Below are 24,911 nucleotides of genomic sequence, written 5' to 3' on the forward strand. Positions count from 1 at the left end.
GCGGCGGATTGCCAGGAATCTTTATGGCTTCCCAGCTTGGATTGGAATCTTCATGGCTTCCAAGTTTGTTTGGAAAATGAAGAATCTCGTAATTTTATTCGTTCATCCTATATCGTATATCGTACATCGTACAGTCAGAAATCATTTTATAATTTTAAATTTAAATTTTAAATTAAATGTGAATAGTACTTAATGAATGATGTTTGCACAATATACGATGAACGGATAAGATCACGGAATTCTTAAGATCTCTAAGAAAAAAAATCTTTTTTCGTTTTGTTGGACGTCCAATGGGTGACAAGGTTCTCGTGCGTGCAAAATTACTTGTTTGTCCTTGCATGGATTGCAAATGGGAGCTTTCTTTTTTCTTGTTTGAAATACCAAGGAAGCCCTTGAAATAAAGTATTTTCAAGAAATCTGGTGAAATTAATTTTCAATTAAAAAAAAAAAACCAAAATTTTACGTAAGGGGAGGAATCTGATATAATTTTTGTGCATGCGTTGAATATCTATTTTCAATGCAAAATATTCCGTGCCTCGTGGGTCACTTTTCTACTAATCTTTTTGTCTTGAACGGCTGAGAGTTTGCGAAACTTTTAACTTATAGTAAATGTGTTGAGTTTGAAATGTCAAGCATATAAACAAATTGTGCTTAAAATATAGTAGATGAACAAAAAGTCTGATAAACAGTCAATGATTTAACGTTCAAAAACAACAAAGACTTGAGTTGTAAGAGGGGGAATTTCCTTGAAATTAAGTAGAATTGAACAAGGAGCCGTATGATGTATCTCACGTAAGATTTTGTAGAGTGGGAGTAGACTTCAATTATTCCTTTTTCTTTTCATTTTCAACAGCTTGTTTACTGAATGGTAGGAATTTTGGGCCAGATAAATGTTCAAACCCAACAAGAATCTCGGGTCAAATAATGTTGAAGATTCAGATTTGAAGGCCTTAAGCTCTTTGGAAGGCAATATTTTTCCATCAGGAAAATAAAAAGGAAAATAAAAAAGAAGGTGAGCACTTCACAATCAAATTGACCATTTACGATAGTGATAGGAAGGTGTTGAGCTCTTATATGACGACATGAATTCAAACTCCGTCAGTAACTAATCTAACATCTAATATAATAAAATTTATCGTTTAACAAAAAAACAAAAACAAGATAAAAATAAACCAACTAATAATTTATTGGTGAATTGAATCCAATTGACGTAAAAGAATATTTGCTTTTCTTTTTCCTGTTTTCTAACAAGATGTGCCATGTATAGCACTTTGTCTCCTTCCTTCCCCTGAAGACCTTTGTGACCTGGCTAATAGCTTGTAAATCTTCTTAAAGGGCCTGCAATATATCAATATATATATATATATATATATTTGCAGGTCAGATCAATGGAATTAATAATAAAAAATGGGTAAGAGAAAATATGCAATGTACGGTTTGTATATTTCTGATCATGTGACGAAGAAAACTAAGAGAAAATATATCCCAGTTGTATATTAGAATCTCTCTGCAATAACGCCTGAAAATCATGACAACGTTAATTACTTGAGTCGATGGTATAAGGTTATGGCTGGTAGTGTCAAAAGGATATGGGCAATCAATCTCATTTGTCACTCTTCTGCTGAAGTACCAATCACCTACTGCTTCTGCAATCGTCTGCAAAAAAAAATTACCTCATCAATCCACAACCTCTACCAAAACCTTCTTACATTCGTGGAATATGAAATGACATGGGCAACCCAATCCGACAAGGTCTCTCGCTTTGCAAGAGTCAGAAGGAATGTATATCGTATACAGCCTAACCCTTGGTATAAATTGTAGCATATGAAATGACATGAATCTCCTTAAATGGTGGAAATATTAACATTAATACCTTAGTGTGTACTCTTGGAGAATCATCACCAAACCATGTGTCTTGAGACTCACTTTGGCAATGAGCAAAGCATGAATTGAGGAAAATCCCTCCTCTTCTGGAATACTTGTAGAACAATCATATCGCGCCTGAATTCTGACGATTAAGAGAAAAAGAGTGATGATTCAGCTACCGCACAGTCCGTGATCGCGCTTTGGTTAAAGAAAATGATGCAACTTGAAGGCAATGTATTTAGCTGGTCAGGATTGCATGCTGCAGGATTCAATTTGCAACGGTTCCAATGTCCGCGCGGATCAGCTGAAGGCGGAACCAGTATGTGATGGAACTGTGGACAAATACGAGGTCCATTAATTGATAAGGACTGTTTACGTGCATCACGTGACGAGAGATGCAGAGAGAAAAGAGGTATGAAACATATTGCAGCTAAATTTCACGCCTACCAATTATTTCAAAATTTATACCTGGTAAACGTCATAGGCTGAGTTCAATATGAAGAAAGGTGTTGTGATGCATTTCAGTGCATACTGTGGGAAGAAACACTGCATCAAAACATAGCAAATATTAAAAACCAGGTGATTAACATGCATTAATCGGCTAACAGCTCCACGATCAACGCTACGAAAATCTTACCAGCTCGGGATAAACTGAATTCTTGGTGCAGTTCTCCTCCAGATTCTTCTCTACTCCGTGCCATCCATATACTAATAAGAACACGGAAAATATAGAATCAACAAAAAATTTGGTTTATTTCGGCATTAGAACTTGTTACCTGTAGAGTCACAAGATCTTTCACGAAAGATAACATGGTGTGGTTCAAGCTTATATCTCGTCTGCAAAAAAATGTGACGCCGAAAGTTGAAGATATAATGATACATGCATTAACTGCAAAGTACTTTGGCGTTGGAAAATGGACGTAACGAACTTACTCATCGAGAAAGAATCCGGCATCGATCAAGCATTTTACAGTGGCGTTGCTTCGTAAGTATTTGGTGAAGTTGTTACAATGCAAAAATGATGCTAAACCACCAGCAGAACAACCTGATAAAAGAGCCTAGAAAACAGATGGAATGTGACAAAGTAACTGAATTCGAGTGTCTAAGTTCGCGTCAAAAATGTCAGAAGAATTTCTCTGATCGATCAGTGTTACCTTACGCGCTTGTCCTAGACCTTTCGGCAGAAGATCAAGGATGATTGCTTCCCAAATCTTTTGCCCTCTGAAATAGAGCAACGATGTCTGTCATAATCATTTCACAGCGCGCATTACATGCAAAGAAATGATCAGTTAAGAACGTGGGAAGGAAATAGATGTTTAGAGAGAAGTACCCCGTTATTAACAACTGCATCTCCAGCAAATGAAGCTCCATCACAACATCTAAGCTTCACTCGGTTCCAGTTATAAAAATCTGGTTCAAAATTCGAATGTAACGATGTACATCAAGCTTATACGCTCCCTGACGTGCATAACAAGTAGAGGGAACCAATAAAAAAGTGAGGAACAAGAATCAAACTCAATGCCCATTTTTTCAAAAACATGCTCTCGACGACTAGTCCAAAAACTTAAGATAATAGACCAACAATATGTATCAAACTTACAAGCTCACTCACATAGAAGTACAAACTAGTAAGAAAAGTGAGATTGTTCGTATTCATGACATGGGAACACTGTGATATGGCCTTTTGTGAAGATGTTTAGACAAAATGTCTTCATTTCATTAGCCCCATCCTGACAGTGTCTTTTGCCATGTAAGTCGTTTTGTACAGTAATGGGACATGTATAGGCCAATGTGCACTATGGACTATGTTTGGCACGGCCTTAAATTTTCCAACAACAAGAGGAAATCACAAAACTAGAAGAGGCTGGAAGGATGGTCAGCTAGATCAGAAGCTACCACTGAGAAAATAGCTGTCATCTCTATTTTTTATTCCACGTGATCGGGACAACAGAAAAGCAAAGGAGCATTGGACTGTCTGCAAAAAGTGAGTTTTTTTTTTAAGAGACAGATTAAGCGAGATTAGTTCTTCATCAACAGTCGTGTGCGACGCATTAACTCTCTCTTGAAGGAGAAAAGAACGTTGCACCCAGAAACCCCCAGCTCGTCCCCCCTCTACTGGATCTGTCTGCCAAAAAGTTAACACTATTTGGGATTAGTGGTAAGTTATGAAATAAGTAATGCAGAGAGGCTCGCCCCTCTCTTATGCTGTTTGCCAAAATATATAGCCCAAATTATGAAAAAGCAGCAATAGTAGTATAGCATGTGTAAATGTGGTGCCATATATGGACCCCAAGATATGAGTAAATAAAAGGAAATTTTGGCAGGATGGTCCGGTTATGGCAGTTCTCGTATTAAGTAAAATCATAAAATATAAGTTCAATTGAGAAAATTTTGAATAGAATTGTCTAATTATAGCAGTTTAAATATGAGTAAGATCAGTGTGAAGTTGAATGAGACTAAAATACATAATTATAATGCTTTCAAGAAAGACATCTTACGTGATTTGACATTCATACACAAGTCAAGTTAAATCAATGACTATTAGTTAAAGCATGCATTGAGGAATTGACGTATATATTATACGGTGGTGTTATCCACACATGCATTTTTATTTCTCACAAACTTCTCTTAATTTTTGGCTGTCAAATTGAATAAATTAAAGAAGATTAATAGTCAAAAATTAAAAAATATATGTGGAAGATAAAAATAAATATGTGAATAGCATTTTTATATATGGTAATGTGCACAAGACGTAAGACAAATACAAACGACGATGTCGTATTGGTTTCCCATATGTACACAAGACGAATAAAAACGACATGTCGTATTGCTGACCATATTTAAGTAACTCTATAACTTGAATTGAGATGTGGTAGAACAGGGTTTAAGGACCGACTATATGTACCTGCTCTCGACTAAATTTAACCTTGATTCTATTTAGCAGATCATTTTGGTCTTTGATTGGAGATGAGTTTTACACAAGTTCGGATTAAAAAAACCTATAATTTTTGTCTGAAGACAGCCTTAAGTAACTTACGTTGGAATACACCGGTAATATTTAAAGTCAATCACTTTTAATTATATAATACTAACTTTGAACTTTTGTTCCAACCTTACAATAGCAGTATTTCAAATCGCTAACTCTCAATTATACGCTATTAACTTTAATTATCACTAATAAGTTTTCTTTGAACCCACGTAATTAAAAAAAAATGAGAGTTACCTCGAACTGCAAAAGCCAGTTTCTTGCTCTGGCCCCGAATCCTCTGTGCAGGGGATACGCAGGCAAACTATCATCCAAGCAAACTAAATAAATAAACATGTTTAAAACTTTCTTTTACTACATAATTACAAGTTTTTGAGTTAATGAGAAGAAACTTACAAGCTCCGAGAGCAGAACCGTTCCGGACAAAAGTCATGTTCACCGTGAGGCGCCGCTCCTCAAAGTAAATGCGTTGAGGAGCGCACGCTAGCAGAGCCACCATGATGGCAACCAGGACTGCATTTACATGCATCATCGTTGCCGTTATACGCTCTCTCTTCACTACCATTGATTTTTCATAGCCATACGTGAAACTTACTGTATATATTGACTACTCTGGTGACGGAGATGAAGGTGCTTTTCGTGTTAATGGTGAAGCCGTGGAGGACCTGAAGGTGGTGGGTTTTATAAGCCGATGGGGAGGCTTGGTGGTACGTTAAGTTCATAATTCCCAAGTTGGATTGTGTTTGTGGAGCCCACCCGCCCGACTTATTTGTGTAATGGCCCTACTGACTATTTGCATTATGATTTTGACGGTGGATGATGAACCCGTGGTAAGTGGTTTGGATTGGTTAAGAACGGTGAGAACGTGGGTTGGTTGTAATTTGTAAATGGAGTCTTAATCTTGGATTGGTTAGAAGTAAGTTAGGGTGATTAACCACTTTTAAATTTTGGGGGCCAATTTGTCCGTGACAAGTGTTTTCAAGTTTGCATGCCAGAATCTGTGTTTAAGTTGATTAGAAGAGTAACATTAAGGAGATTCTCTCAAACAGTGAGACATTTTTAGAGTTTCATTTTGTTGGCACAATTTTCGTATCAACATTATAAAATATTTTGTAAAAAACATAAGGTGACGGAGAGTCTCACTTTGAGAGAATTTTCTTAGCAGTTCTCTGATTAGAAAATTGTGTTTTGCTTTTGTATTGTAGTTCGAGTCTCGTTCTTCATAGTTTGCATACAATGATATTTGATTTAGTAAGACTACGTTCCCATTTTATTGGCAGAAGTCTTGAGCTTGGATTATAGAGGGAGGCCGGTGTTACAAAGAGAGAGGAGAAAATTTGGTGATTCTGTAGTGATGATTACTACCCACCATATCTTTATTTATACAATGACTATTTTTTTTTTTTTTTTTTCATTTTGTCTACAGGGGATGGTTCAAAATCTAAATCTTTATCCTTATTGTTATTGAAAAGATAAACAAGTTTTGGTGATCACATAAAATTGATATGAGCAAAATCATGTTGATCATGACGTGTTTTCTTGTGAAATAAGAAATTAGGTTAAATGGGTAAATTTTGGAACAAATTAATGAATAATTAGAGCTAAGATTCTAAGATGATGATCCATCATCTATCAAGCCTCAATTATTAGAAATAATGATAATGATGACTTCACTTGTGGTTCGCAAGTAACATGCTCCATCTTTGCATTTAATTTGGACCAAGATTGTATCCCCTCCCACTTTCCATCCTCTCCTACTACTTTTCAGCCATTGATTTCATACCAAGTTAATTTAATGTTCCAAATTTTGCCACCTCACCAACAACACTAAAGCATCTTTTAACCCAATTTTCCTGACTTTTTCTGCTGCCTCCCCCTCCTATTGAGAGATTTTTCAATGTGACCGGTCACGGGGTGATATACCATGTGTTACTAAACAAATGGTGAGATATGTATGCTAAAAAGTTAATAACTTAAAAAATAAAATTTCCACCATTCCTATTAAAACACGTGATGTGTACCACTTGTGTTTCCGTCACAACTAAAAATTTCTCCCTCCTATCTACCTTCCCAGCTCTTCCAATCTTCCTAAACTTCACCCCCCGCTGATTTGATTTCTGGATCACAATCACAACAAAGTTGATCATCTAAACTTTTGCAACTCTATCCTTATGCCATTTTACACCACTGCATCTTCATTGGGTCTTCCCAGGTTTGTGTTTTATGTTTTCTTTTTGCTATAGAATTTGTGTTTTCCTTTTTTATAACATGTGGGGTCCTCTTTTTCCTATTGAACGTGTCCCATCATTTGTTTTTATAGAGTAATTGAGAACAATTTTAAAGTCTACAAAAGTTTTAGTGCTACTTTAATTGAAGCCCACATCCTCCTCCGTAAAGAAACAAAAATTGAGATGATAATTTTTTTTTCTCTCCTATATCTTTTTCTCTATTGCAGATAGGATGGAAAATGATTGATAATGATGATTATAGGCTTTGAGTTTGAATGTAAGCGATGACCATTGGAGATGAAGAGAGGAAGCCAACTTATTGTTATTGCAGAAGCAGCTATGCTATACATGGAGATTGCAGAGGCCAATTTATTGTTATTTTGGACTTTTTTAGTCTGCATTACCGGAGGCTTAATTGAAATTTTTGTTTTTATTGTAAGTACAAGAGATTGTAGGCAAAGTTGTTAAGTTAGATAGGTTTGGATCTCGTTGGTTTATGCGAAACAAATATTTTATGTGTAATTTTGAATCTGCATATTCTGGTGTGGCAATCCATGCTTATTAATTTTGACTATGCAAGAAGTTCTGCTTGTATTGGAAGCATGTATTACTACTCCAACTCAAGCTTATGCAGCAGAGGGGGCGAAAGGTTGCAGAAAAAGTTAGAAAATTTGGGCTTTAAAGGGCTTTAAAGATGTTTTAGTGTGTTGGTGAGGTGGCAAAATCTGGAGCATTAAATTAACTTGATACGAAATCAATGACTGAAAAAGTAGGAGGGGATGAAAGAGGATAGAAAGTAGGAGGGGAGACAATCTTGGTCCTTAACATTAATCCTTGAATTCAATTATCTAAAAAATATTAACTACAACCGGGTGGTTTAATGGTTGGGAACAAATTACAGACTCATACTCCGTACGACATGCATTGATTAGATTTCTAATGGTAGTCAATCATAAGATGGTGGCTAATGGGAGGCTGAAATGTCTCTGTGAGTTTTCCCGGCATCCGAAAGAGTTGACTGTCGTGACAAAGCCACCAACTGATCCCTCTTCTATTTGAAAAAAATTTATCTGAAAAGATTGAAATATAGTTGATGTTGTACACCAAGAAGGAAAAAAAAAGTCTAGCTATTGTATGAAATTTATATTTTTCTGCTATATCCATAAGTTACTATACGAAGTTTATTTCTTCATTTTTTCTAAACTTCGTTATAAGGAGTTTATGGTCTAGATGATTAAGGAAATTTACTCATTACACATCTAAGATTTTTATTCATCTCGCTCCCCTATAAAACTCGTCGCAAATAATAAAAAATAATAAGATGATTAAATGTAAACATCTTTTAAATCCGATAAAAATATTAATGAACAATTTTTTAAAATAAAATAAACAACTTTTTTTTTTTTAGTCGGAGTAAGCAACTATTTTTGAAAGATAGTATTATTCACACATTCATTTTTACCTCTAACTATTGTTCTAAAATTTCCCGCTTAGGCAACTAGCCATAGCTTCGATTAATGCATAGGCGTTTGAAAATTAAGAAATAGCGCCTAGACGTACTGAGACGCCCGCCTAGACCGCTCAGGCACCCAACTAGCTCGCCAAGACTTGCTTGGGTGCCTATGTTGCGACTCACTTAGACAGAAAATAGATAACTTTAATTTTGTATTTTATTATTCTCAATAAATTGTAAGAGACTTGTTGAATACTTAAACGAACACATTATATACTTGTTCCCCATGTTTTCATTATGTTCCAATACTTCATAATATATATATATATGTCATTCTATTTTGTAGTTTATGATGAAATTATATATATTTTAAGTATAAATAGACACTTATTTACGTGAAATATAATAGATTTACTTAAATACGTCTAGGCGCTCGTCTAAACCCTGCCTAGCCACTTAGGCGCTAGGCCCAAGTTTGCCGTCCGACTAGCGCCTAACGTCTTTTAAAACCTTACCTCTAACACAAATTTTTAAATTTTTTTTCATTAATATTTTTTAATTCATTTGATCCAACAACAAAAAATTGAAAAAAACAATATCAGAAGTAAAATGATTATGTGAACAACACTACTCTTTTTATTGAACACGTCGTAACCTAAGAATCCAAAAGACCAAAACTAGGCCCAATATGCCAATCCAGCAATCCCCGTTGTACCCCAACAAACCCAACCCAAAGATTATGCAAAGAAAATTGGAAAATACTAAAAAGATATAATTTAATTAAGGCCCCTATATAAGATAAAATCAAGAATACCACCCATAAGGATTTTGCCAATTGGGGATCAGTTCAGAAAATAGGAAAAATTTTGGGGTGAAAATGAAAACTAGAAAAAGTTGCTTACCAAGGGTAGAGCTCCGAGAAAAGAGAGACTCGCTTTTGCTTTAACCAGAGAGGAACGCAAAAGTCCAAGGTTAGTCCTCTCAGCATTCACTTTGATAAACTCCAATTTCTCATTCCAATTGGCTTATTTTTCTCAGATCTTTAGCTATGATTGTATGTAAAATTGCTACGAATACCAAAATTTGGTACTTGGTTTCCTAAATTTACTCATGCTTGTTTTTTTCCTTTGGGTTTTGATAAGGGGTTGTTTGGTTGATGGGAAAATGTAGGAAAGGAAATGAAAATTTGACATTTTGAGTCTCACCCCTTGTTTGGTGGCTGAGAAAATTGGGGGAAATGGAGAAGAAAATGTTAAAGATATACTTTGGTGTGAGATTGGAAAAGATATTGTTAAAGATTGATACTTTTTGTGTGAGATTGGATTAGGGTCCCAATTGTGGGTGCAAAGTATCGCTGAGTTGGGATTTTGTAAGAAAGAGATGCAAAACCAAGTTTCTGAGATTTTTAAATCTTTTGCAGAAGTGGGTTACGCCCGCCTCTGGCACCCAAGTTCGAATTCCCTCGTTGTAGATTAGAGTAGTATAGAATATCGCCTTGTCAAAAAACTTTTCCATCTCCCATTGATATAAATATGGTGTGCTGGATATGACTTTGAATTAGGATTCCATTACTTTAAAAGTTGGCGATAAATTCTTCACATTTTTCTCCTTAATGTTTGGCAGGTTGCAGGGGTTTCTCTGCTCAAGTGTTAGACGGAGAAACGTTGCAACTTTGGTTCCATATGCTGTGACCTTTTGTGTTACTTTATATGCATTGAAATCAAGTTTGAGATAAGAATTGGAATAAATTGCGTGGTTGATTAGTTATGGAGCCTCTCTGGAAGCTTTTTTATTTGCTGGAGCCTGCACCTTTTACTCTAGTTGTAACGGCAGTAGGCGTGACTTTTGGATCTGCATTTCGTGCTCTAAATTATGGGAAAGAAATGGAGAAAAACCATGATTTATCTGAAACATCAATTACATTAGATAGGTCCCAAGCACTCATGATCCCGGTGATGAGCTCTGTAAGCTTGCTTTTGATGTTCTACTTGTTCACTTCCGTCTCACAACTCCTCACTGTATTCACAGCTGTTGCCTCTGTTTCCTCCCTGTTTTTCTTTCTATCTCCTTATGTAGCCTATTTGAAGTCACAGTTTGGTCTTGCGGATCCATATGTGTCAAGGTGTTGTTCCAAGTCATTTACACGAGTCCAAGCCCTGTTATTGCTGTTATGCATTGGTACAGTTGCTGCTTGGCTTGTTTCTGGGCATTGGGTATTGAACAATTTGTTGGGCATTTCCATATGTATTGCCTTTGTGAGTCATGTCCGTCTTCCAAACATCAAAATTTGTGCAATGCTCCTTGTCTGCCTATTCGTATATGACATATTCTGGGTTTTCTTCTCTGAGAGATTTTTTGGGGCAAATGTCATGGTATCAGTGGCAACACAACAAGCCTCAAACCCAGTTCATACTGTTGCAAATAGTTTGAGTCTTCCTGGGCTGCATATGGTAACGAAGAAGTTGGAATTGCCTGTGAAGATTGTCTTTCCTAGGAACTTATTGGGTGGAGAGATTCCTGGAGGGGCCAGAGACTTCATGATGCTTGGTCTTGGTGACATGGTATGACATCCTTCTTTCAACAATGTAACTACTGTAACGTATTATAACTAATGATGGCGTTTCTCTTTATTGCAACAATCAATATTGTGCTGCATTCATGGTTTTAATTAGAGTTTACCGTGCCAGACTAAGAATAAGGTTACATATGTTAAAAGCATTGTGGGTTAGTCCCTAAATCTAGAGTTAGTACCTTTTTAATGTTCCAGTTCTGTTGATTATATTCTGTTGGGTCATTAAATTAGTGGTTAATTACTTGATTTGTCTGGGCCTTCATTGTTGTTTTCCGTTCATTTTGTATGTCTACAAATTAGTTGGTTCAGACTACGTTTCTCATAATTGCAAGCCCGTAAAATTCTGTTTTTCTTTAGTGTATTATTTTGACATGATCATCATATATATTCTATTCGAGTAGTTACTCTTGCCTCAAGCAATTTGAATTTTCTTTTGTTAATGTTATATTGCAGGCAATTCCTGCCATGCTGCTGGCATTAGTCCTATGTTTTGATCATCGAAGGAGCAAGGATACGGTAAATCTGTTAGATATGCATTCCTCAAAGGGGCACAAATATATTTGGTATGCCCTTCCTGGATATGCCGTTGGGCTGGTTACGGCTTTAGCAGCTGGCATCTTGACAAACTCTCCTCAACCTGCGCTTCTTTATCTGGTAAGTCCTTTTGTTGGTTTTCAAGTTGATTTGTATTATTGCTATTCTCCCATGAGAGTCGATGGATCTTGCCGCGTTAAGCTATGGTGCTCGGCAAAATTAGAGGTGTTTTTTGACAAAATCATATCAAATTTGCATTTGGATATGACTGAGAGCTTCCATTAGCTTCTTTGGGGTAGTTTTGGTCGTCGGAGTTCATAGAAGATTTGATTGCACGGCTTGAGTCTTGACCATCTCTTTGAATATTCCTGCTTTATTGGTGAATGCAGGTGCCTTCGACGCTGGGACCAATTGTTTTCATTTCTTGGATAAGGAAGGAACTAGCAGAGCTATGGGACGGACCCTTGCCAAACATGAACGATAAAGCTCACCAGATTGAAGTATGAGCCGCTTATCTGTGCGGCCGCATACTAGCTCAGTGCTTGCTTGCAGAGCAAAATGAAGGTTGTACATTCCTTGGAATTGACAGTCCTCTATTCCAACTTGAAAAAGAACTGATATAGGGAATTAGCGATCGATGTTTATTTTTCGAAACCTGATGCTTGAAACATTTCCGATCCAATTTCTTCAACTGGCTAATGCACGAAATTTACGCGTCAATTTTGTCATACCTTACTACAGAAATCTTCTTAGAAATAAAGAGATCATATGTTTTCTTGGTAAAACTGATCGAGCAGGTTTCTGAATGGGAGAAACATGAGAAAACAGCTCAAACAGAACAACAGAGAGAAAAACACACTTCAACAGAACCAGAAACGGCCAAAGAAATAAAAACATGTCGTTAAGAGGACATGCGTATCACTGTACCTTTTATCCAGATTTTTAAAATGCTTCTATTGTGATTCATGGGTATTGTTAACTTAAAACTATCCACGAAATTATCGATATTTCTATCGAAATATTAAAAAATCAAGGAGATATGTAAAGGGGGTGGAAGCAAACTTCATCGTATATGGGCTAGATATAAGAAAATCAATGAATATCGACGATATTTACCGATACAATACAAAAATTTTGTCATAAGCCATTATAGATTTTGAACCTTTGAATTTTTTTTGAGAAAATTATCTCTAATTTCGATTAAATCTGAATATGGATAATACTCACTCCATTACAAATTTCCATAATTTTTGTTGAAAACGGAACCGGATCCCAGTAAACTGAGTCCATTAATCAATGAATCTGAATTGTTAAAATTTGATCAAATGACTACAGACACGAGGCTCCTCTAAAAGTTATAATAATTTTAGTCGTTGGATCAAATTTTAACGGTCCGAATTCATTGATAGTGGGTTCAGTTTCTTTGGATACGGAAGGGATCCAATTCCGTTGAAAACAACTAATATCGATATGTCCATCAATATTACTATAAATTTGCATATCGATACACTGTTCATGAGCTGGATATCATACACTCAAATGCCCTAAAAAAAGCAATAGACCAAAAACAAAAAAAACAAGAGTAAGAAACGACTTGTCGTGTTCCATTCGAGAGAAGGCAACCAGAAACGGTGCCGTCAGCAACAAACATTTCACCCGCCGGAGTTGCAGAGATTTGAAGAGAGGGAAACTCTCGGAAGAAAAATTCGAATGGGAACTTCAGTTCAGGTGACGCCGCTGTGCGGCGTATATAACGAGAATCCGCTGTCGTATTTGGTCTCAATCGACGGCTTCAACTTCCTCATCGACTGCGGCTGGAACGACCACTTCGACCCCTCACTCCTTCAACCCCTCTCCAGGTCTCTCTCTCGCTCTCTCTCTTCAGTTCAGTCTCTTTCTCGCATTCCTGCTTCTGTTCGGAGCTTCAATGGCGGAAATGCGGTGTTTGCAGGGTAGCTTCGACGGTGGATGCAGTCTTGCTGTCGCATCCGGATACACTTCACCTCGGCGCGCTTCCGTACGCCATGAAGCAGCTCGGCTTGTCCGCTCCCGTCTTCTCCACCGAGCCGGTTTACAGATTAGGTCTCCTCACTATGTATGATCAGTTCCTCTCTCGCAAGGTAGCTCCGCATTCAATTCACAAATCACAATTGATACTAATTTAAAGTTTGTATGTATTTTTTTATTTATACAAGCGATATTGGGGAAGGGGGGACTCGAACTCGGAAGCGTCGGGTGTAAGAGTGAATGCTCTTGATAAACTGAGCTACAAGCCCCTTTCAAAGATTGGATGTATTTGGATTTTTAATTTTGTTTTAATTTTTGTTTAATTTTGCAGCAAGTATCGGACTTTGAGCTTTTTACACTAGACGACATTGATTCTGCATTCCAAAATGTCACCAGATTAACCTATGCACAAAATCACCATCTTTCTGGTATGCCCATAAACCCTAATTATTAGTATACATTGTTCATAATTAATATATAAGTATTGGTGGAGTGGATATGATTGTATTAATGTATATAGTTTGTAGGCAAAGGAGAGGGCATTGTGATTTCTTCCCATGTGTCTGGACATCTCTTGGGTGGTACCGTCTGGAAGATAACAAAGGATGGAGAGGATGTTATATATGCCGTGGACTTCAACCATCGAAAAGAGAAGTAATTTTCGCTCTTTTTTTTTCAACTGCCAGTGGAAATTTGGTTAGTTGTATGTGTAGATGATGTTTTGGAATAGAGATTGATGATTTTGAACTGCTTACTGTTGTGATTTTCATCAGGCATTTGAATGGAATTAATCAATCAGCCTTCGTACGCCCTGCTGTTCTGATAACAGATGCCTACAATGCTTTGAACAATCAGCCTTATAGACGCCAAAAGGACAAGGAATTTACAGGTCTCTTAACTACTCTTAGGAACCAGGAATTGAAGTTTTTTCTTCTCTTCATTATTTCTGTTTTTCCTGTTGCAGAACATGTATGGAACAAACAACTATCTATATGAGGTTCTTTTATTCTTTGACTGTTAGTTTCTGGTTATTATTCAGATACTATAGAGAAGACTCTGCGATCTGATGGGAATGTGCTATTACCTGTTGATACTGCCGGGCGGGTTATGGAACTTGTCCAGATATTGGAATCGGTAGGGGAGATGAGTGCTGTTTTCTATCCTTTTTACAACAACAGAACAGTTTTCTCTTGTCATGTACGTTGCATTTATTAATTTTGGTTCTTCCCATTAATTGCAGTGTTGGACAGAGGAAAATTTGAACTATCCCATCTTCTTCCTAACATACGTTGCATCAAGCACAATCGATTACGTAAAATGTTTCCTTGAGTGGATGAGTGATACTATAGCAAAGCCCTTTGAGAAGACACGTGAGAATGTTTTTAATTTGAAGTAAGTGGTTTTTCTATGTATGTTCACTCTTGACTATTTGAAAATTTGATTCACTAAGTGGAATATTATTGTTTCTGAACGATTTACTATGTATGTTTGCGAACATTTGCAGGCGAATCAGACTTTTAGTTAACAAGAGTGAACTTGACAATGCTCCTGATGGTCCCAAGGTTTACCATATAGGCATATATACATTAGTATTTTATTTCTAGTTTGCCTACCCATTTGAATGACCATGACACATTCTTCCAACACAGGTTGTTTTAGCATCCATGGCCAGTTTAGAAGCTGGTTTCTCTCACGATATATCTGTCGAATGGGCAAATGATGCCAAGAATCTTGTGCTTTTTACAGAACGAGCCCAGGTATCCTATCTGGACATAACTATCATTTTCAGGCGTTAAATGTTATTAGCATTCTAGATTCTTTGTTTATTTTTATTTTTTTTGCATTAATAGGCACCATATGTTGACACCTTAAGCTGTTTACGTAGTTTGGAAGTTTAGCTCGCATGCTTCAGGCAGATCCACCTCCAAAAGCTGTTAAGGTTACCATATCCAAAAGGGTCCCTTTGGTTGGGATGAACTAATTGCTTATGAAGAAGGGCAGAACAGAATCAGAAAGGAAGAAGCTCTAAAGGCTAGTTTGATGAAAGAGGAGGAATCAAAAGCTTTTCATGGGGCTGATGTCAACACGAGTGATCCAATGATCATTGATGCTAGCAATACACATCCTTTGCCGGATGGTAGGTTTGAAAACAATTTATGTTTCTTGCCAATCTTTTGAATGATGCTTGTAAGCATCTGAGAAACTTTCTTTAAATGGACATGTTCTATTTGGAATGAGCGTCAAAGCATTTACTCCTTCTTTTGACCTTTGTAATTTGAAGCTTTCCGTGCAAGTTATTTCTTCTGAGAAGCTTTTGTGATTATTTGTTGCAGCAGTAGGTCCACATGGTGGTGGATACCGGGACATGTTAATAGATGGATTTACTCCTCCTTCAACCAGTGTTGCCCCTATGTTCCCCTTCTATGAGAATAATTCTGAGTGGGATGACTTTGGTGAAGTTATAAATCCGGATGATTATGTCATAAAAGATGAAGACATGGACCATGGAGCTATGCCTGTAAGTTTTTATTGTGAATCATCATTTTCTTTGGTTTCTTCCAAGTTGGATTATTGTTCTTTTAAGTCTGAGTTATTTGCATTCTGACTCGGTTTGTGGGGATAAAACATGGATAATAATGGTCTCATGTCTTAGGTGATGTTGGAAAGTTGACATGAGGTCCTCAGAAAACCATCCTTATTAAAAGTTAAAAGTTGGATGAGGAATATTGTTTAGCATTGCCCATCATTGCCAGATTCTTGATGTGTATATAATAAGACTAGACTATTAGTGGGATCTCCTCCATGATTCTCCCGGGCATGTTAGCTATATTGCTTGCCATCAATTTTTTTCTTCTTTTTCTGAGAAGAACTTCCTCTGGTCCACTATGTCAAATTGTTGTCAGTTTTTTTTTTACAGAGATTTGTACATACCATTATCCTTCATTATATTAACATTTCATCTGCCTCAGGTTGGTGGTGATGTGGATGGAAAACTTGACGATGGCTCTGCTAGTTTGATACTCGACACGAGGCCTTCAAAAGTTGTGTCGACCGAATTGACGGTAAGTAGAAGTCTGCTAAATTAGTTTATAGTTTTATCAATCTTGACATCAACTGAAACCATGTTCTCTTCCGGTTTCTTCTCTAATCCAGGTTCAAGTGAAGTGTTCATTGATTTATATGGACTTTGAGGGCCGTTCTGATGCAAGATCGATCAAATCAATTCTTTCCCATATGGCTCCTCTAAAGCTTGTAAGTTTACTAATTGAATCTATATTATAACTGTCTTTTGAATAATCATTTGATTGTCCCGAAGTGTTTTTTCACTTAAACATAAAATTAACATTATGGTATGGTATGTGTTTTTATTTTTCCTGGAGGTGTTGGTTCACGGAACAGCTGAGGCCACGGAACATTTGAAGCAACACTGCTTGAAACATGTTTGCCCGCATGTTTATGCTCCTCAAATTGAAGAAACAACCGATGTCACTTCTGACTTATGTGCTTATAAGGTAAAATCTTAGAAAGAAAGAAAAATCTGATTTCTTTGTTAATCCGCGACTCAGAAATCCTAATTTAATTAATTTTGCATTATTTGAAATGCGGGTCCAACTGTCTGAGAAGTTAATGAGTAACCTTCTCTTTAAAAAGGTAAGCATGAGAGCATCAAGATTCACCTTACGTTGTCCATATCGTAATCATATCCTCCTCACCATCTTGATGTAATTACAAGCACAGCTCGGAGATTACGAAATAGCTTGGGTTGATTCTGAGGCAGGACAGAAGATGAAATGCTATCTTTACAACCCCTCTCAACCCCGCCTCCACCGCATGAATCTGTCCTTGTTGGTGACTTAAAAATGGCTAATTTCAAGCAATTTCTTTCCGACGAGGATGTTCAGGTACCATTTCCGTTCATTGCTTAATTTGTTGGACTATATGTTTCGTCACCAAGATTCGTTATGTGAAATAATCTCACTTTTTCAACTTCATGTTTTGAAGCCCAGAGAAAAGGTGAAGCTCTATGGAACTACTGTGTTTACAACGATCTTGATCTGATTTCCTTGACAGGTTGAATTTGCTGGGGCGCTGAGATGCGGTGAATATGTGACATTACGCAAAGTTGGGGATGCAAGCCATAAGGTTCGTCAGATACAGATATGCTAACAGTAATAGCACCCAAGTTTTTGGTACAACAGTTGTATTTTTGCAGATGGAAAATCTAACTAGCGTATTTATATTTTTTTATCTTTTTTGTAGGGTGGTGGTTCCGGCACCCAACAAATTGTGATCGAAGGCCCCTTATGCGAGGATTATTACAAGATCCGGGAGTATCTCTACTCACAATTTTATTTGCTTTAAGTAAAGATACATAATATCAAACGCCTTCAGATGAACCGTCATTTAGTCGTGATGTTAATTTCTAGTGATTTCATGAAACACACTAAAGTTTAATTTAAATATAGGACATATTTTCCGTTGAAGTTGACAATTCTGTTCAAATCTTCGAAACAAATTGACATTTTAACTTTTTTACGTGACAATATGCAACGAGTCGGGATAATGCGGCAAACATGACAAGTAAGTTACCATGCATTTTAGCTTCTCACCGATGCAATGCTGTGTGATTGGTTTGCGATATTTTGCAGACCCAATAGTTGATCTCCAGGTCAACATCAACGTTGGTCAGCAAAGGAGCTTTATTCGTCTCTTTATAAAATATGGAAACTAACAATTTATTAAGCAAACTCATTTGCCCTTTGTCTGATTGCCGACGGTTGACCATGGAAACCTGGTTCCTGATCCTCATCGCCTTCTGCGTCTCCTTCCTCCTCAAACCCCTTCTTTCCCTATTCCTACCCACTTCCATCTCCAAACCCAAGCTCCCTCCCGGGCCACGCTTCTTCCCCGTCATCGGCGGCTTCTTATTCCTCTTCAAATCCTTCTCGGAGCTCGAGTCTATCATCCTCAAACTCAAGGCCAAATACGGGCCCATCATCTCCCTTCGCATCGGCTCCCGCCCCGCCGTCTTCATCGCTGACCGCTCCCTCGTCCACCAGGCCTTAATCCAGAACGGCGCCGTGTTCGCCGACCGCCCCCGGGCCTCGGCCACCAACAAGTACGCCAGCAGCAACCAGCACAACATCAGCTCCGCCACCTACGGCCCCACTTGGCGCCTCCTCCGCCGCAACCTCAGCTCCGAAATCCTTCACCCTTCCCGCGTCAAATCCTACGGCAATGCCCGCAAATGGGTTCTCGACATCCTCGTCAACCGCCTCAAAACCGAGTCTCAATCCCACTCCGAAGCCACCGGCACCGGCGCCGGCGTCAGGGTGGTCGACCACTTCCAATACGCCATGTTCTGCCTCCTGGTTCTGATGTGCTTCGGTGACAAATTGAACGAAGAGCAAATCAAAGAAATCGAGCGGGTGCAGCGCCAACTACTTTTGAGTTCCGGGCGGTTCAATATCCTCAATTTCATGCCTAAATTGACCAAGATTATCTTCAAAAATCGGTGGCGGGAATTCTTCAAAATCCTCGAGGAACGACGAGAAGTGCTCGTCCCTCTGATTCGAGCACGACAAAACAAGGCAAAGCAGGGCAGCAAAAACGACGACAAAGACGATGAATTTGTGTTGTCGTATACTGATACGCTGCTGGACCTCGAGCTTCCCGACGGCAACGAAAAGCGGAAGCTTTCGGAGGGAGAAATGGTCAGCCTCTGCGCAGAGTTTCTGAACGCCGGCACCGAGACGACTTCCACCGCGCTGCAGTGGATCATGGCCAATGTAGTGAAGTACCCGCAAGTTCAGGAGAAGCTGTTTATGCAGATTAAAGGGGTGATGGGAGAAACGGAGGATGAGGTGCGGGAGGAGGTCCTGCACAAGCTGCCGTATCTGAAAGCGGTGATCTTGGAGGGGCTGAGGCGCCACCCGCCGGGGCACTTTCTGCTGCCGCACGCGGTGACGCATGACGTGGTTTTGGGCGGACACGTGGTGCCCAAGAACGGGAGTGTTAATTTCATGGTTGCGGAGATAGGCTGGGACCCGCAAGTGTGGGAAGATCCCATGGCGTTCAAGCCGGAGAGGTTCTTGAGCAGCGGCGGAGAAGAAGAAGGGTTCGATTTGACGGGGAGCAGGGAGATTAAGATGATGCCGTTTGGGGCAGGGAGGAGGATCTGTCCTGGGTCGGGATTGGCGGTGCTTCACCTGGAGTACTTTGTGGCGAATTTGGTGTGGAAATTTGAGTGGAGAGCTGTGGACGGAGATGACGTGGACCTGTCAGAGTACCAGGAGTTTACTATAGTGATGAAGAATCCATTGCAAGCCCACATAATCCCTAGAATTTACTGCGTGTGAGAATTCTGTACTAATTTTTCGACGCATGTTGAATCGTTAAATCCATCAACATCAATGTATGCTCTTTATTGATCATGTGATTTCGAAAATTTGGAATTTTAGCTTACTAGTGTGATTGAAGACGGATTTTATAACTTCAATATTTAGCGAGTGATTTGAGTGAGTTGTGTTTGCTACTTTTTAGCCTATGACTAATACAACTTTCAAATCTTAGAAGACAACTTCTGTATTTAGAGAGTGCCCATGAGCAAGGAGCATTTGAGAATTTGATGCGATTGCCTACATAGGTACAACTCTCCTTTAATCTTGGTGTTACAGGTCGTCTGATGACTAATTCGAAATCCAAGTTAATGTGGTCTGAACAAATTCGATGTAGTGTTTTTGTTTTTACATTCGTATATCCGGCAATGGAAGAATAAACAACTCTTTGAAGAAAACTTCTTTCCGACAAAGGTGTTAATGTACCATTTCCGTTCATTGCTTAATTTGTTAGATTACGCTTCACCCCAAAATTCGTCATCTGAAGTAATCTCAAGTTTTCAACTTCATGTTTGAGCCCAGAGATAAGGTTAAGCTCTATGGAACTACTATATTTACAACGATCTCTAATAAAACCCTTGTTCTAACCTTGCACCTGTATGCTAGTATTTCTCTTGTATTACTTCAACAACATCTTTTACAAATCATACCCTGCATTTGCACAAGTGTTCAGTATTTATACCGAACTGCAAGCTAAGGCAGTTACAAGATATTTCTCAAATCTTATCTCTAACCACCCAATTATTATTAGCACTAACAATCAACAATTACTAACAGATAGTATACTTAGCACTAACATCCAACAATACTAACAGCATAACATCATCATAACAGCATCCTATCATTACCCCACCCTAAAAATGAACCTTGTCCTCAAGGTTGGAATGCAGGAAACCTGTTGACAAATTTTGCATAGTTTTCCCATGTCGCTTCCTCCTTAGGATGATGCTTCCATTGCACCAAAACCTCTGTCGTGGATGAACTGCCCTGACCTGTTAACCTCCTCCGTAATATTGCCAATGGATAATCCTCCAAGAGTCCGTCCTCTGTAGCTACAGGTAATGGGATTGCAGGAATGATAGCAGAACCCAATTGTTAATGCTATCTTTACAACCCCTCTCAACCCCGCCTCCACCGCATGAATCTGTCCTTGTTGGTGACTTAAAAATGGCTAATTTCAAGCAATTTCTTTCCGACGAGGATGTTCAGGTCCCATTTCCGTTCATTGCTTAATTTGTTGGACTATATGTTTCGTCACCAAGATTCGTTATGTGAAATAATCTCACTTTTTCTACTTCATGTTTTGAAGCCCAGAGAAAAGGTGAAGCTCTATGGAACTACTGTGTTTACAACGATCTTGATCTGATTTCCTTGACAGGTTGAATTTGCTGGGGCGCTGAAATGCGGTGAATATGTGACATTACGCAAAGTTGGGGATGCAAGCCATAAGGTTCGTCAGATACAGATATGCTAACAGTAATAGCACCCAAGTTTTTGGTACAACAGTTGTATTTTTGCAAATGGAAAATCTAACTAGCGTATTTATATTTTTTTATCTTTTTTGTAGGGTGGTGGTTCCGGCACCCAACAAATTGTGATCGAAGGCCCCTTATGCGAGGATTATTACAAGATCCGGGAGTATCTCTACTCACAATTTTATTTGCTTTAAGTAAAGATACATAATATCAAACGCCTTCAGATGAACCGTCATTTAGTCGTGATGTTAATTTCTAGTGATTTCATGAAACACACTAAAGTTTAATTTAAATATAGGACATATTTTCCGTTGAAGTTGATAATTCTGTTCAAATCTTCGAAACAAATTGACAGTTCAAGTAAATCATATTCAAGGAAACAAAACATCACAAACGAATCACAGTTGACATTTTAACTTTTTTACGTGACAATATGCAACGAGTCGGGATAATGCGGCAAACATGACAAGTAAGTTACCATGCATTTTAGCTTCTCACCGATACAATGCTGTGTGATTGGTTTGCGATATTTTGCAGACCCAATAGTTGATCTCCAGGTCAACATCAACGTTGGTCAGCAAAGGAGCTTTATTCGTCTCTTTATAAAATATGGAAACTAACAATTTATTAAGCAAACTCATTTGCCCTTTGTCTGATTGCCGACAGTTGACCATGGTGTTGAGAGAACTTGCCCCCACTAACCTGGACAGAAAGAATACTGCACGTGGATACAATATTCCTTTTCAGGAGATTACCGCATGGTTTCAGCTCATGTGCTCAGATGTGTTGCAACATGGGCAGCTAGGACGCCACCTTTACAACAGCTAGGATTTCATCTTTACAACATTTGTTTATTGCATGCGTGTGTGTAAGATGTATATAAAACAACCGACTGCCATTACAGCAGTTCATGATTAATACGACAAAACATTCAACTTAATACATGGAAACCTGGATCCTGATCCTCATCGCCTTCTGCGTCTCCTTCCTCCTCAAACCCCTTCTTTCCCTATTCCTACCCACTTCCATCTCCAAACCCAAGCTCCCTCCCGGGCCACGCTTCTTCCCCGTCATCGGCGGCTTCTTATTCCTCTTCAAATCCTTCTCGGAGCTCGAGTCTATCATCCTCAAACTCAAGGCCAAATACGGGCCCATCATCTCCCTCCGCATCGGCTCCCGCCCCGCCGTCTTCATCGCTGACCGCTCCCTCGTCCACCAGGCCTTAATCCAGAACGGCGCCGTGTTCGCCGACCGCCCCCGGGCCTCGGCCACCAACAAGTACGCCAGCAGCAACCAGCACAACATCAGCTCCGCCACCTACGGCCCCACTTGGCGCCTCCTCCGCCGCAACCTCAGCTCCGAAATCCTTCACCCTTCCCGCGTCAAATCCTACGACAATGCCCGCAAATGGGTTCTCGACATCCTCGTCAACCGCCTCAAAACCGAGTCTCAATCCCACTCCGAAGCCACCGGCACCGGCGCCGGCGTCAGGGTGGTCGACCACTTCCAATACGCCATGTTCTGCCTCCTGGTTCTGATGTGCTTCGGTGACAAATTGAACGAAGAGCAAATCAAAGAAATCGAGCGGGTGCAGCGCCAAATACTTTTGAGTTCCGGGCGGTTCAATATCCTCAATTTCATGCCTAAATTGACCAAGATTATCTTCAAAAATCGGTGGCGGCAATTCTTCAAAATCCTCGAGGAACGACGAGAAGTGCTCGTCCCTCTGATTCGAGCACGACAAAACAAGGCAAAGCAGGGCAGCAAAAACGACGACAAAGACGATGAATTTGTGTTGTCGTATACTGATACGCTGCTGGACCTCGAGCTTCCCGACGGCAACGAAAAGCGGAAGCTTTCGGAGGGAGAAATGGTCAGCCTCTGCTCAGAGTTTCTGAACGCCGGCACCGACACGACTTCCACCGCGCTGCAGTGGATCATGGCCAACGTAGTGAAGTACCCGCAAGTTCAGGAGAAGCTGTTTGCGGAGATTAAAGGGGTGATGGGAGAAACGGAGGACGAGGTGCGAGAGGAGGTCCTGCACAAGCTGCCGTATCTGAAAGCGGTGATATTGGAGGGGCTGAGGCGCCACCCGCCGGCGCACTTTTTGGCGCCGCACGCGGTGACGCATGACGTGGTTTTGGGCGGACACGTGGTACCCAAGAACGGGAGTGTTAATTTCATGGTGGCGGATATAGGGTGGGACCCGCAAGTGTGGGAGGATCCCATGGCGTTCAAGCCGGAGAGGTTCTTGGGCAGCGGTGGAGGAGAGGAAGGGTTCGATTTGACGGGGAGCAGGGAGATTAAGATGATGCCGTTTGGGGCAGGGAGGAGGTCCTGTCCTGCGTCCGGATTGGCGGTGCTCCACCTGGAGTACTTTGTGGCGAATTTGTTGTGGAAATTTGAGTGGAGAGCTGTGGAGGGAGATGACGTGGACCTGTCAGAGAAGCACGAATCTACTATAGTGATGAAGAATCCATTGCAAGCCCACGTAATCCCTAGAATTTAATACGTGTGAAAATTCTGTACTAATTTTTCAACGCACGTTGAATCGTTAAATCCATCAATGTATACTCTTTATTGATTATGTGATTTCGAAAATTTGGAATTTTAGTTTACTAGTGTGATTCAAGACGGATTTTTTAACTTCAATATTTAGCGAGTGATTTGAGTGAGTTGTGTTTGCTACTTTTTAGCTTATGACTAATACAACTTTCAAATCTTAGAAGACAACTTCTGTATTCAGAGACTGCCCATGAGCAAGGAGCATTTGAGAATTTGATGCGATTGCCTACATAGGTACAACTCTCCCTTAATCTTGGTGTTACAGGTCGTTTGATGACTAATTCGAAATCCAAGTTAATGTGGTCTGAACAAATTCGATGTAGTGTTTTTGTTTTTACATTCATATATCCGGCAATGGAAGAATAAACAACTCTTTGAAGAAAACTTCTTTCCGACAAAGGTGTTAATGTACCATTTCCGTTCATTGCTTAATTTGTTAGATTACGCTTCACCCCAAAATTCGTCATCTGAAGTAATCTCAAGTTTTCAACTTCATGTTTGAGCCCAGAGATAAGGTTAAGCTCCATGGAACTACTATATTTACAACGATCTCGATCTAATTTTTTTGACAGGTTGAATTTGCTGGTGGGGCGTTGAGATGTGGTGAATATGTGACATTACGCAAAGTTAGGGATGCAAGCCATAAGGTTGGTTAGATACAGATATGCTAATAGTATTAGCACCCAAAATTTGGGTGCAACAGTTCCATTTTTGCAGATGGAAAGTCTGATTAGCGTATTTATAATTTGATCTTTTGTAGGGTGGTGGTTCCGGCACCCAACAAATTGTGATTGAAGGCCCCTGTTGTGAGGATTATTCCAATATTC

The 24,911-nt window shown here is 39.3% G+C and overlaps 5 protein-coding genes and 1 long non-coding RNA gene across 6 annotated transcripts; 5 read left to right on the forward strand and 1 right to left on the reverse strand.

The window, feature by feature from the left end:
* Window positions 1–1,098: 1,098 nt before the first annotated feature.
* Window positions 1,099–5,384, reverse strand: LOC103932211 (pectin acetylesterase 9-like). The gene is made up of 12 exons (XM_048571016.1): window positions 5,292–5,384; window positions 5,090–5,156; window positions 3,197–3,276; window positions 3,021–3,107; window positions 2,800–2,924; window positions 2,643–2,703; window positions 2,504–2,560; window positions 2,335–2,412; window positions 2,096–2,198; window positions 1,874–2,011; window positions 1,546–1,656; window positions 1,099–1,338 (listed from the first exon to the last, which is right to left on the reverse strand). Exons 1-10 carry the CDS (start codon window positions 5,382–5,384, stop codon window positions 1,923–1,925), a joined length of 840 nt encoding a protein of 279 aa, XP_048426973.1. The 3' UTR covers window positions 1,099–1,338; window positions 1,546–1,656; window positions 1,874–1,922.
* Window positions 5,385–9,367: 3,983 nt separating this feature from the next.
* LOC103932218 (signal peptide peptidase-like 1) lies at window positions 9,368–12,359 on the forward strand. Its single transcript, XM_009341770.3, has 4 exons — window positions 9,368–9,504; window positions 10,157–11,094; window positions 11,559–11,759; window positions 12,029–12,359. Exons 2-4 carry the CDS (start codon window positions 10,300–10,302, stop codon window positions 12,143–12,145), a joined length of 1,113 nt encoding a protein of 370 aa, XP_009340045.1. The 5' UTR covers window positions 9,368–9,504; window positions 10,157–10,299; the 3' UTR covers window positions 12,146–12,359.
* An 832-nt stretch (window positions 12,360–13,191) lies between these two features.
* Window positions 13,192–18,130, forward strand: LOC103932216 (cleavage and polyadenylation specificity factor subunit 2). Its single transcript, XM_048571120.1, is given in 20 exon segments — window positions 13,192–13,498; window positions 13,591–13,759; window positions 13,978–14,074; window positions 14,174–14,300; window positions 14,420–14,535; window positions 14,686–14,780; window positions 14,887–15,038; window positions 15,151–15,208; window positions 15,296–15,403; window positions 15,532–15,616; window positions 15,619–15,783; window positions 15,980–16,164; window positions 16,616–16,708; window positions 16,800–16,898; window positions 17,027–17,158; window positions 17,253–17,297; window positions 17,385–17,415; window positions 17,418–17,548; window positions 17,718–17,789; window positions 17,907–18,130. Coding segments are annotated over 20 exon segments (2,211 nt in total). The 5' UTR covers window positions 13,192–13,349; the 3' UTR covers window positions 18,009–18,130.
* Window positions 18,131–18,250: 120 nt separating this feature from the next.
* LOC103932231 (cytochrome P450 89A2-like) lies at window positions 18,251–20,145 on the forward strand. Its single transcript, XM_048571121.1, has one exon. The coding sequence runs from the start codon at window positions 18,368–18,370 to the stop codon at window positions 20,003–20,005; it is 1,638 nt and encodes a 545-aa protein (XP_048427078.1). The 5' UTR covers window positions 18,251–18,367; the 3' UTR covers window positions 20,006–20,145.
* Window positions 20,146–21,445: 1,300 nt separating this feature from the next.
* On the forward strand, window positions 21,446–21,835 carry LOC125471119. Its single transcript, XR_007253384.1, has 2 exons — window positions 21,446–21,494; window positions 21,612–21,835. It is a non-coding gene; the product is annotated as an uncharacterized LOC125471119 (long non-coding RNA).
* Window positions 21,836–22,447: 612 nt separating this feature from the next.
* Window positions 22,448–24,252, forward strand: LOC125471118 (cytochrome P450 89A2-like). The gene has a single exon (XM_048571122.1). The coding sequence runs from the start codon at window positions 22,463–22,465 to the stop codon at window positions 24,026–24,028; it is 1,566 nt and encodes a 521-aa protein (XP_048427079.1). The 5' UTR covers window positions 22,448–22,462; the 3' UTR covers window positions 24,029–24,252.
* Window positions 24,253–24,911: the final 659 nt, after the last annotated feature.

The sequence above is a fragment of a genome, unplaced genomic scaffold, assembly GCF_019419815.1.
Source record: "Pyrus x bretschneideri cultivar Hongxiangsu unplaced genomic scaffold, Pyrus_bretschneideri_v1 Contig57, whole genome shotgun sequence".
Taxonomy (NCBI): domain Eukaryota; kingdom Viridiplantae; phylum Streptophyta; class Magnoliopsida; order Rosales; family Rosaceae; genus Pyrus; species Pyrus x bretschneideri.

Excerpts from the sequence above, each read along its gene's own strand:
- LOC103932231 (XM_048571121.1), top strand. The coding sequence starts at position 18,368 with ATGGAAACTAACAATTTATTAAGCAAACTCATTTGCCCTTTGTCTGAT.
- LOC103932218 (XM_009341770.3), top strand. The coding sequence starts at position 10,300 with ATGGAGCCTCTCTGGAAGCTTTTTTATTTGCTGGAGCCTGCACCTTTT. Across the intron at positions 11,095-11,558 it reads TGCTTGGTCTTGGTGACATG|GCAATTCCTGCCATGCTGCT; the intron begins GTATGACATCCT and ends GTTATATTGCAG. Across the intron at positions 11,760-12,028 it reads AACCTGCGCTTCTTTATCTG|GTGCCTTCGACGCTGGGACC; the intron begins GTAAGTCCTTTT and ends TGGTGAATGCAG.
- LOC103932211 (XM_048571016.1), bottom strand. The coding sequence starts at position 5,384 with ATGATGCATGTAAATGCAGTCCTGGTTGCCATCATGGTGGCTCTGCTA. Across the intron at positions 5,157-5,291 it reads TTGAGGAGCGGCGCCTCACG|TTTGCCTGCGTATCCCCTGC; the intron begins GTGAACATGACT and ends CTTGGATGATAG. Across the intron at positions 2,561-2,642 it reads AAGATCTTGTGACTCTACAG|GGAGTAGAGAAGAATCTGGA; the intron begins GTAACAAGTTCT and ends TATGGATGGCAC.
- LOC125471118 (XM_048571122.1), top strand. The coding sequence starts at position 22,463 with ATGGAAACCTGGATCCTGATCCTCATCGCCTTCTGCGTCTCCTTCCTC.